General features: G+C 43.2%; 1 protein-coding gene across 1 annotated transcript in view; it reads right to left on the reverse strand.

Moving 5' to 3' along the window:
* Positions 1-12,139, reverse strand: part of GRAMD2B (GRAM domain containing 2B) — a 47,945-nt gene extending 35,806 nt beyond the window's left edge. Inside the window, exon 1 of the mRNA XM_074166048.1 lies at positions 12,015-12,139. Coding sequence (XP_074022149.1) covers positions 12,015-12,139 — 125 coding nt within the window. The remainder of the gene's footprint in view (positions 1-12,014) is intronic.
* Positions 12,140-12,788: the final 649 nt, after the last annotated feature.

Here is a 12,788-nt window from a genome sequence, read left to right on the forward strand (position 1 = left end):
CGGGGGACAAAGCTGAGGGTCAGTTAGTTGGCACATGTGCAGAGTCTCTGAAATCAAGCTTTCTATACACTGTCTTGGACTCCTAGAAAAATTTGCAAGAGAAAAATCAGATACAAATCTTGCATACCTGTAAGAACTTCATTAAGTTCATTGGCATAATTCTGCGTGGAGGATCAGCACCGAAGGCTTGAAGTCAGAAGGCTCTAGAGAAGGTCAGGGAATTATGTCTCATTTGTAACGTGAAGTCACTGATGTGACTACATCATACGGGACAAAGGACACTTAGAAGACACTTTGATTCCCAGTGCTCTCTAACAAGCAAGTTATTTGTGGTAACAGATTTCCCTGTGATACATTGAGAATAAACCTGCTTCGACACCAGAGGTACAACAGACCGTCTCCGAGTTTTTTTCTAGAGAAAGAGCTAGCCACTGTTAACTTGTTCTTCTTTTTCCTGAAGGCTGTTTAAGATTAAATCTTTGTGAAGAAATGTTCTTTGGGAGAGGAATCATCCCTGATTAGGAGAAAGTAACTTTTTTTGCCTTCTGAGGAGAAAGACCCAGATTTTTCAGTTTCTTCTTTTGCAGCTGCCGAACTTCTCAAACAGCGTCTTTGGGGCTGCGAAGTCCCACGTGAATGGGGAACCTGGAATGGAACCAGACAGCTGCCTGATCCCAGCAAGATTTTCACATGATGGCCAGTACTGTGGCATTCAAGCACCTGAACAACTTGAGACCTCCACAAGAAGCCCATGCAGGAGATGCTGCTTTTAACCCTTGACGTCCCCAGCCACCACCAGAGGCTGGGAAGGTCAGTGGCCTCAGGGAAGTCCAGGGAGTCCTGCCACCCATGGAAGGGGAAGACTTCCTTACCGTCCATCAGTTAGCTTAAGTAGCCTTTACCAGCCAGCAAGGCCTCCTCTTCCTCCTGAAGAAAATGTATTAAACATTTTTTCATCTCTTCATCTGCTCAATTTCTATAGTATTGCTCAGCTTAAAAGGAGAAAGAGGCCAGGTATGTGTATGGCCGTAGAGCCTGCTGGGGAAGCAGGCCAAGGCAGGCAAACGCCCACTGAGGGCCTGGCCCCTCTCAGTCTGCGACAGAAGTCAGGCTGAACTCCCATTTTGATGCATCTGGCCTGTATGAAAGTTCACCAACTTTCAACGAAGTTCTGGGTTTTTTTGGCACGCAAAGGAGAGGACCACAGCTTCCCACTGCAGCCCCTGCACATTGCTGTTAGTGATAAAGCACAGCTGCTGGATTTCTGTGCCACGGCAGAGAAGGATTTCCATGCCGTTGCATGAAGTTACCAGAAGTGGCATTTGCATGCCTTGCTCCTTAAAAAGTACGACTTCGGAGTTTGCCGCCGTGGTCGGGGCCTCCTCCTGAAGAGCACAGACCGCGGCTGGGCCGAGACGTTGGCGCTTCATAAAAGCCGGGACGCCGAGACCCCTTGGCCGCTCTCCTCCATCAACTTCAAGCCAAAGCCAACGCCCAGAACAGCGAAGCCCCCACCGAGCCCAACGCCCGCCACCCCCGCCCGCATCGCGGTGCCCGGCCGCCGCTGCCTTAGCTCCCCGCGCCCGCCTCTCCCCCGCGGGGCAGCCCGGGCCGCGTCCCCCACAGGGCGGCGGGGGTCCCCGCAGGCGGGCGGGCGCCCCTCCCGCGCTCGGGCAGTACTCACAGCCGCAGGGCGCCCCGGTTTTCCCGCCTGCCGGCGGCCCGCGCAGCCTTCGGCTCCTCCGCATCGCACCGCTGCTCGGTCATGAGCACCATGGGCACCGCTCAGCACGACACAGCCCCCGGCCACCGACGCCGAACGGCACTTAACCGGCGGGCCGGGCCGGGCTGTGCCGCACCGCCCACGCCGCTCCGCCCCGGGGCGGGCCACGCCGCCGCCGCCGCCGTGCTGGGCCGGCTGGAGCCGGAACGGGGGCCCGCGGCGGGAAGCTGCTAAAAACCGGTTCCGCCTGTCCGGGGGCGGGCTGGTTGCTGCCCCGGGCGGCGGAGGGAAGAGGAGGGGTCGGTCCCGATTGCGGCCGCGAAGTGAGGGGATGGCGGCAGGAGCCCGCGCTGCCGATCCGTTACGCGCCTTAAATTATTCAGTCAGGACGTTGTGGCGTGAGACGCTGCCTCCCGCTGGCTCGAACAAAAGGTGTCCTTAATGTTTTATTGGGGGGGCAGGAGATGCGGTTTCACACGCACAGACACACGCACACGGGGCCTGAGGAGGGAAGGCGCCGGGGGCCGCGGCCCTGAGGTGAAGGAAGCCGGGCGCCACAGCGTGCGGCCCACAGGGCGGCCCGGCCCGGCCCGGGGGAGAGCTTGCAAGGCCGGCGGTAACTTGCAGAAAAGGGCTTTCCACAGGTTTCCGTCGGCACATTTCCCAAATACTGGCGCTGGCCTCCAGTCAGCTGTACTAACGCAAACTTCTGTGGTGATTAGCTGATACCTCCATCTGTGACTGCCTGCGGAGCTTTTGGCTTTTTTTTGTTTCCTTTCTCTTCAGCACCATCTCAGGCTGGTTTGTCTGCTCAGGAAATGACCTGATGTTGCACAAAAACAGAAGTGAGCATAGCCTTCCCCCAGCTTGGGCGAGTGGGGCTGTCGGGGAAGTTGCCGGCCCTCAGGAAGGTTAAATGGCAGCATTTCACAGATTTAGAGTCGTCTAGGTTGGAAGGGACCTTGTAAGATCATCTAGTCAACCGTCAACCTAACCCTGATAAAACCACCTCTAAGCCATGTCCCTAAGCACCATGTCTACCTGTCTTTTAAATACCTCCAGGGATGGCGATTCCACCATTTCCCTGGGCAGCCAAGACATCTTGTGCAGCAAGCACAAACTGTCCATGTGCGTATGAAAAATGTTTTCATTACCTGGTCAGTAGCTAAGTCGGTGTTCGGTTTGGTCAGCTCACACTTTGACAAAGCAAAGATGGATGGAGTCTGTGGCTATAACAATACAGTTTAAGGAAGGCCAGCCTTGGGATGAGAGTTCAAAGTAACAGCTTGAGAAAAAGGTCTCTTTTCATGGTTTAATGTGTTAGAATATACAAATAGAATTAAAATTAGAATATATTACATTTTCTTCCTAACTGCTATACTGTTCACAGGAGGTAAGGGGAGAATATGTACAGGAGAGTGGTCTCTGCTAGTGGACATCAGGGTAGGAGATGGATACCATTGTACATTTCAGATTAAAAGATGCATGAAGCAAATCAGCCAGCCTTCCAGTGGCATTGTGGATTGCTTGATGCTCACACAGTATTTTGAAGGTGCAAGACCTAAATATTAGGTATTGTTGCAATATATTCAGGAAATCAGTGAAAGGAAAGAGGTGGTAATGGCGAAAAGGTTTAGGACTGCCATAGCTGCTTGGGCACACACATCCTGCAGAAAATGTGAGATTGCTGTATGCTTAGCTACACCAGGTGGGTTTAATTAGCTCCAGTCCAAGAAAATTTAAAAACTGTCTGCCAAGCTGCATAAAAAGCAAGACATTTAAAATGGCTGTATTTCTGGGAGACACCATTAACTAATGTTTATGTATTATTTAACATGAAAAACGGGGCATATGTGGAAAACAAATGAGATGTAATTTACAAGAAAGATCATTCAGACCTGTTAGGTCCTGCACCTGTGAAATTTTGATTTCTGCCTTATAATACCCTGTGGAGGCCCTGGGCAGGTTTGGCACTGCATTGAAGAGCCTCTCCTACCCCCTAATGCCAGATGTAACTTGTGGCTATATAGCGGCATCCCATTTATCCAAGATAACCGAACGGGCTCCATTTCAGCTGTCTGGGCTGTGAGCAGAGCTGGAACTAAAATAGTCAGGGAAGGCAGGGTTGGTATCCTGTGTCTGTTTGGAGCCAGGACCCTTTGCTGGAGCGCAGCAACCGGTGTGAGGTTTTGGGTTTCCTAGGAATTGTTCTCATATCAGTGTGCACTACTAAGGCATGCACAATATGTCTGGAATCAGTAGGGAAAGTGACTGCTTACCCTCTGCCTCATTTTTGGAGACCTTTCTAGGCCACTAGGAAGGTATCAGTTGGTATTTTAGTCCTAATTTTGAGGCTGAAGGCAGACTTGTGGTTGAATAACAGTTGTGTAGCTCTCCACACACCAGCAGAACAATGCTGGTTTACAGTAGGTGAGAATCTGACTTTTAAATACTTGAACAAATAACATCAGCTGCCTTTTGAGTGCTTAGATTTTCAATCTCTGATAGATTTAGCTACAGGAGAGAAATGTTACTGCTGTTTTGCTCACTCATCTATAGAGGTTCCTGCCTCTACCACAGTTGTGCAAGAACTGGAAAGGAGCTGCTTGGTCCCTGGAGCTCATTCTGTGTTTTAGTTTCATCTGGCTCCGTTCTCAAGGTATGCAAACCCCTCTGTTTTAATTAGTCCAGGTATTTACTGTAGAAGAAACCTACATTCAAATAAATTGATGCCTGCAGCCTAGACGCTAAAAATGGATCCTTACTAAATACTTTGTTCCATATCATGATATCTTAACTCTTGTCAGAGACTTGGTTCTGGCAAATTTTCAGTATGTTCTTCCTTAGTGCATTTTGCTATTTTCTGTCAATGACAGACGAAGTAATAAGCAATGACTATAGCTTGTGCTTTTTGGAGGATTTGAAAAAGAAAGTCTGTGGCCAAGCTTTGTCAAACTGTGCGTGGTGCAGCAACTCCAGATTGAGAGGACACACTCCTGAGTGATGGAAGTCCTCAGTGCTAAGATTCTCAGTAATACATATTGAGGAGTGCCTTATATTAAACAAGTAAATGTGCAGCTGCTCGTGTAGGTGGAATATACTTGAAAATCTTTTATTTTGATATGCTGTGGCAAGTCTTGTGCAAAAAAAGCACAAAGGACCTTTTACTGTACAGTTATAATTGCTTATGTATACAGATACAGTAAAGCAAGTATGTGAAGACCAAACTGTCACCAACAGAGACCCATTGTTGTGTGAAAATCTGGAATGTGTTTTTCTCTATTTGTTGAACGGCAGATTGGGGAGAGAAAGAGAAATTAAGTGTCCTATAAAATTACTGATTACTTTTTAATGCCTGCAGTACCAGTGATGCCTTGTAGATAAAAATTGATGTGTTGCTGCTCTGAAGAGGTAGTCTCAGAGCCTCAGAGTGAGTTGAGGGTTTTCTGTAACCAGGACCTTCAACATTATGTATAGCACAGCAGAGCATTTAAAACTAGAGATTAAATAATACGAAAAACTTTCATTGTAAAAAAAGACTTAAGGTATGGATATGAAATCACAGAAAGGCAGAATGGTGAGAGACTCACTGAGTCATGAAGTTCATTCCCTATCCCAAGGCAAGGCCTGCTATTCCTGTGTCATTCCTGACAAGACAGTTGTCTAAGTTGTTCTGAAAAGTCAGCAGCGTATCCGGGTAATCAATTCCAGTGTTTTCTAACTATCCAGGGGAAGTCCCCCTTAGTCTCTAACATGATCCTATGATCCTGAATCCTTCTTGCTGAAATTTAAAGCCATTGCTTCTTAATTTATGCAATATGAAGAACAGTGAAATAGTCTCCAATTTTCTTCTTCTCTTTAGCCTCCAATAAAAGGTTTAAATTGTTTTCAGGACTTCTTTTTTTCCTATTCACTGTCTCTAATAGGTTAAGATCTTTCCTGAAGGGCACTGCACCAAGCTGGACACCAGAAGCCTTATCAAGGCTGAATTGAGGCATAGAGGCAACATTACAAGATTACTTTATCTGTCCTATACACACTGCCATTGTTTATATTTCATAGTAAGTGTTTATATGTTTCACAGCAGTGTGAGACTGACTCAAGTTTAATTGTTGAACCACTGTGATCTGGTGAAGCTTTTACAAAGGAAGACTGAGATGATGTTCTCTAGTATATTAGCAGCTGATTGCTAGGTTTGACTACAGATGTGTAACCTTCTACATACCTGTTTTGAATTTCACTCTAGTTTTTTTTCAGACTGTTTCTTCAGTTTAATTATGAATCCTGCCTTGAATGACATGAGGAGAGGAAGGGTAAAGGAGCCCAATGAGACGCACCGGAAAGGTCATTATAAAAAGCAGTAGGACTGCTATCCCTGCGTAGAAATTCTTGCATAGGATATTGCCAATGAATGATAAAAAAGACAACCTAGCTGGAAAGAGAGCATGGTTAGAGACGGTTTTAATCAACAGTTTTTATGTATCTTGGGCTTTCATTTCATTACAGTCATCAGGGCTGTTCATAAAATATTTCTCAGCTTATATGGTGAGTATCAGCATGCCTAAATGTGAGGGAAGTTCTTGGGAAGGAACAAAGCAGAAAATGAATACAGTGATTTCTGGAATTCTGTATACTTTGAGCACATTTCTTCTCAGTAGAGAATTCTTCTGTACTTCTTTGCAGGTGTGAGAAGGTACAAAGAGATACAGCCTTAGCAGTACTGAATACAGGAACAGGCTGCCTAGGGAGGTTGTGGAATCCCCTTCTTTGGAGATTTTCAAGACCCGCCTGGATGCAATCCTGAGTAACATGCTCTAACATGCTCTGGGCAATCCTGCTTCAGCAGGGGAGTTGGACTAGATGATCTTTATGGTCCCTTCCAACTCTAAAAATTCAGTGAAATTCAGTGAATACAGGTACTTTTGGATTATAGGTCACTATGTGTCTTGTCTTCAGTCTTCTATATGATACTGTGCATTGGTAGGATTCTGTGAAAGCTACTCAAATGCCTTAGAAGTATTAATTGATGAAAGACTTACTAAATAAATCCTTATATTACCCTGCTGAAATGCGATAGGAAAGCAGACTTACATTATGTAATACCATAGAAATAGGAGATGTCATAGTATGAGACACAAACTAACAGACATTTGGAAAGATGTTGAAACAGTGAAAACTTCCATTTCTAGAATATATGCAAATCAGCCACAAGCCAGAGTGAAATGGTTTATCGCTTTGGAGGTGTGGATTAGAAAAGACAAAAAAGACCTCACTAAAAGAGTGGTGTGGCATTGGAAGAGGTTGCCCAGAGGGCAACCTCTTTGGAGGTTACAAGACCCAGCTAGACAAAGCCATGCCTGATCTGATCTGGTGTTGGGCATACTCCTGCCTCGATCAGGAATGTTCAGAAACATCTGCAAGTGACTCAGCATACTTGAAGTATGCTCAAAATAAATGGAGTAAATCAAGGTCCTAAACAGTCTGTAGAAGATAACTAGGGCCGGAACACAATGCATGATGCAATTTTGTAAGGAGTGAGAAGCAGTTTTGATTAGTTGATCCCTGTTCCTTGCCTGGATTAAGAGTTCAGTAATTTACTTGTTTTTAGAAGTGTGAGATTGCTTTATAGGGAACCTGGATCAGGTGATTTGTTTCTTCTGAGCAGTTTGCTAGAAGTCGTATCTGCCTATCCATTCCTGGTTTTTGTTTAAAAGAGCCTGGATTACTTTATTTGTTGAACTCGTCTTTGGAAAAGGAAGTGCAGTAGGCTGCTCTGAAGGCTAGTTAGAGCATTTCTCACCACAAGCGGTGAAGCATGTTGAGGCTGTTCGTTGTGGCTGAATGCTGAAGCAATTGGATGAAGTAGATGACTACTGTAGAACCCAGCAGGAAAAAGGAGAGAAATTCTCACACAAAACTACTGGGGCATTAGTAATGTGGTGTCAGCCTCCCTCATAGTGAATGTGTAACACATTGTGCGTGTGCTCTATCCAGCACATTTACTTTCATTTTGATACCAATGACCTTCACCCAGCTTCCTATGTAGAGCCACAGAAGACACACTGCATACTGTGCGTTTTACTGATGTGTCTTATGGTATGTCACACTGATCAAAAGAACAGTATGGGAAGGAGGGTTAATGGCAAAAACAGAGGAACAGGTGAAGTAAAGGAACAGTCATGTCTCCAAGTTGTTCATGGCAACTTTCTTATATTCTGAAAAGAGCAGCCCTGTGACATGTAATAGTTGAGTTCTGCCACCTATGAGATGGCACTCTGCCAGCTGGCACTTTGCTGAAAAACACAGGTCAGTGTCTCCTCTTAGCTCATGAGCTGAAAAAAAGCAGTCACGGCGCATTACCTAAGCCATATATTGCCCTGGATGCCTCATGGATGGCATTGTTAGAATGCTGTGTTGCCTAAATCTTGTAATTTATAATGAAAGTACTGAATCCCACGGCAGTGAAATCCATTTTTCTGCATTTATAACCATCATTTAATATATTGGTCAGCTAAGCAGGAAAAGATAAATACAAATATTGCTTGTTCTATCCTGGCGGATCAGCTTAGCTTGATTTGTCATACTCTGCTTATATATGTCCAAAGGAAATCATCCTGGGTGACATCTCTGAATACAGATTACATAGACAAAAATTTCAATCCAGATGCACCAGTATGTTTAAGACATCAAATAGATTGTGTGTCTCATGAATAATGTGCATGCATATGTAGAGTTTTTGAATCTCTGTATCATAAAGGAATACACATGGATACCTCTTTGAACCAGATACACACGCATGCATGCAAGCATTCATGGTATGTCTAAATACGGTGATCATTTTGTTGAGAGAAACCTTTAGTCATCTGGCAATCTCTGAAGGGCAGCAGTACAATTTGTTAAGTATGTAAGAAAGTGAAAGTTAGCACAGCTTATTTGAGGATAAATGGAATCTTCCACAAGAAAAAATAGTGCCCAGACTTTCTAGGAGTTTAAGAGAGGATTGTTCTTACTGTTGAGGAGAGGAAGGTTAAAGTGAGGGACACAAATAACGTGAAAGAATGAATCATGTTATCAGTTCTCTGAGTCTTTACATCAGATGGGGTTGTGAATAATCAGCTATTCTACCGAGCTGGATAGACTTACTGGTTTGTCTCATTTAGAACTAGGAGCTATATTACAAAAAAAGTAGATATGTCTTGCATAGCAAGGCCACATAGGGTGAATGCCAAATCCCAGGTGCAAGCCATTGAGCAGTAAAGTGGTTGCCAGTGTTTCAGGTGCTCATAACTGAGCTATAAAGACAAAACACGTTCTAGAAGATGGTAGGTATGTGCTTATCTCTTTAATATGACTGCTTGCATTAGTGTGAACTAAGCTTCAGCCTTGCAGCAGTGCCCTGGATGTTTCTGAGGGGTATAATTTCAATACAGAAGGAAATTTCCTTAAAAAAAGCTCACATTCCCATCCAGAAATCTTCACAGAGAAACCTGAGTGTATGGATCCTTTCTTGTGTCCAAACAAAAACCCAACTGCAACAGTCTTTACAGTTTGTTACAAGTTGTTCCACAGTTTTTCTGTTACTGTTGTATGCAAAAGGTAAGTATTAATGTCAGATCACAGATTGAAAACACAAGTATTATATGTTATTGATCTATGCATTGCAATTCACCAAATGAGCTGTCAAACCAAGACTAGAGTCAAGGACCCTTTTGACTCCCATTTCCATGACTTTGCATTTAGAAAACATACCTCTCCATGCTGTATTTTTTCTTTTTTCGTAATTTTTACCTAGTATCAATGTTTCTGGCAAATGCTGACTCTTTACTTTTTTTTTTTTTTTTTAACAAGCATTTGATATACAAACTGCATTTGATTATTGCTAGGGTTCATATTAACATACATAGCAGTATGACATTCGCAGAGCTGGTCGTCAGTAGTCCTGATCTAAATTGCTTAAAATCTCGTTCTCTTGTGTTCAATATATTTTTTTCAGGGTCATTCTGAAGATTGAAGATCTCAATCACAAGGCTTGAGATTTTTCTAAAGTTTAGGAGAACTGCATGCAGGGTATTGACTAACATTATAGGGATGGGCTCCACAGGGGACGTTGCGATCCCTATTGGTTTTGCCAGTATTTTGATCTGGACTACTGGAAAATGTTTTGTTCTAATGTCAGAACAACTCTATATATTCATGCTGATAAAATGTTGCATACACATGTGGCCAATACTATTATCAATACAAATTTCTGATCTATTATGCATGGCAGGTATAGCTCCAGAGTCTTAATTCGCTTCTGAAATCAGTTCTGCTCTGTGTCAGGAATAACGTGCTGCCATGGTGATAAACTGTGAGCTCCTCTGTCTGAAATGTTAATAAGTCCCTGGATTCTGGCAAATTTGTGCTCATCCACATGGTGCCAATTACAGTGACGTGAAAACAGAGGTATATAAAAACGTAGGCATATAGACAGTTTTTGTCCTCAGGCATGAATAATTAGGATGAATAAGAGCTATCATTAATATAGTAAATTTTCTCTCTGGATGCATCTTCATATGTAGGAAATACACTCTAAGTAAATAGGACTGTATTGAAAATAGTACCTATAAATGCAGAGCCTGCGTTTCTTTTTCCCAACAGCATTTTCCCTGATTTTTCATGTGGCTCAATTTCGATAAGCGTATCATGACTGTGACAAACACATGAAAAGCAAGTTTGGTGAGAGCTCAGCTAAGCTACTAGCTCATTCTGTGCAATCATGCATTCCTCTTATTAGATTGTCTAGTATTTGCAGCCTGCGATTCCATCTTTGCTATTGATGGAGGTATAGATTCACAGCATGGCTTTATGATCTTACTATCCTTCTTACTGAAACAGCAGTTGAGTAAACTGGATTTCTAGGAGGCCTGCCCCTGCCACCCTCTGCTTGGCAGGCAGGTTGATTATTGCAAAATCTGAGGCAAAGGACTCTGTTCTTTGTAAGGGCTGATCGCATTGCTATCAGAGCATATATGGCAGCTTTTTGTTTACTGGTTATCTAGTGGTAAATAAAAAAGTAGGTAAATCTGTCTGACTGGTGTTCTGGGCTGGTCAAAAAAAAGAGGGCAAACTTTCTACTGCCCAAATTAGCAGTGGTTAAACATCACCAACTAGTGTTGAACCCTCCAGATGCCACTCATGTCCCATGCCTAATCAGAAAATGAGATCAACAGAGGCATACAAACATACCTGTGGATGCTGTTTTAAACTAATCTAAGTGATTAGTTAAGGTAAGGATTAGATTAGGTAAGAGCCTTTGGGAGCTCTAATTAAAACTTAACATTTCTGATTCCTTATTCTCTGCTCAAACTGTAAGACATTATCTCTCTGACATTTGAGTTGGAAGACTTTATGCAGATATAATATTAAAACGCCCTAATAACATTTCAAAAAATGAGGCTAGCAGCTTATTTATCCTTGTAACCCACTTAGTAATGTGAACTGTCACTCCATATAAAGAATTTGTGCATATCTCCTGTAGTAGATGGGGAAGGATATGTGGTAAGTGCCAGTAACCCTCTGACGCTGCCTTCCTTCATTTATCTATGCTGTCCAAAATGTGCATGATTTATCCAGAACTCTTCATTGCAATGAATTGCACCTCAATGTGAGCCTGCAATCCACAAGTCCACCCTTCCAAGGTAAGAAAACAGATTTCCCCTTAAAATTGTTTGCAATTGTTCTATCAGCAAACCCTTCAGGCAGTACTCGTTCATGCAAGCATTCAACTTCCCTGAATACTCCTTATGGTTATGGTAGCATTTCTCTTGAAACATAATTTAATAAGCATTGTAAAGTTTCATATAGGCCAAAACACACATGAAAATAATTTGTTAAATTCTCTGTTCTAACAAATCTTACATTTGTTTTGTACAGAGATTCACTCAAATATCATAGATAGTACTGGATGACCTCGCAAAGGTAGTTTTAAAATGAGTTTGTTAGTGTACAGCGCTGTACACATTCAAAGCCCTATTAGTGTATAATAGATAGGGAAAGAGAGAACAACACCCTTCTGTCCTCCCTTACAAATTTCTTCTTTACAACAGCACTCCCCAGTGCAATCAGTAATATGAGTGAAATTGCCATCTCTACATGCACTGCCTTCTCATATTAAGCTTCCTCATAAGGGTGTTTTCACTGGTGCATTTGTCCCGGTGCCCTCCTGTGTTGCTGCCCTATCCATCCGTCCCCCCGTCCCTCCTCCCCAGCATCAAGTACATACAAAACACGCAAACACGTTAGGATTTACCTTATAAATACTGATCCAGAACTCTCCGTAGGACTGACTGGGGTGTCGTTACTTGACTTTCGGAAGCTGCTCTGCTTTTCAGAATAAAAAACAGGGTCCTCCAAGGAATTCCCTTTTCTTATCATTTTACTGTACTTAGCTGCAGAGTTAGGTGAAGTTCAGTTCTAGAGCGACCCTTCAACGCGCAGCCTTTCACTGCTGTAGGAAGTGCAGTCTTGGTGTGACTCCAGCTCAGGCTAGTTTTTAAAATCAGTTAATGAGTAACGTATTGATGTGACATCATAAGGTGGTTTTCCTTTTTATCTGCAGCTCTTCATAGATTTACTTGGAAACAAAACGAATCAAATCTAAGTGCACTGTGTCTTTGGAATGTTATTATTAGTATCAATAAGTTGTTTTGATGAATTATGAAAAAGAAAGAATGTAAAACAACAACTGTAATTTAGATGATGTTTCATTGACAGGTTTGTACCAAAAACAGTAACATGGCCTGTCTGAAATTCTACTTTGTGAATTATCTACCTGTCTCTAATTACCTGAGTTTGAGTAATATGCTGCCTGAAGGAAGGCAGCGTCAGAGGGTTACTGTATATCTTTCAGAAGTAACTATATCCACGCATGCTGTCATGTCAAAATTACTATATTGCACTTCTCCAGTGACACATTCGTGCACATGTGTACATGCATGTAGCTGCTATAAAGTCGAGTCATTGCAGTTCAGCTTAAGTACAGATAATATTTTAATTCTCAGTGCACCAGACTCCAACTGAACAA

The sequence above is a fragment of the Numenius arquata genome, chromosome Z (assembly GCF_964106895.1).
Source record: "Numenius arquata chromosome Z, bNumArq3.hap1.1, whole genome shotgun sequence".
NCBI classification, from domain to species: domain Eukaryota; kingdom Metazoa; phylum Chordata; class Aves; order Charadriiformes; family Scolopacidae; genus Numenius; species Numenius arquata.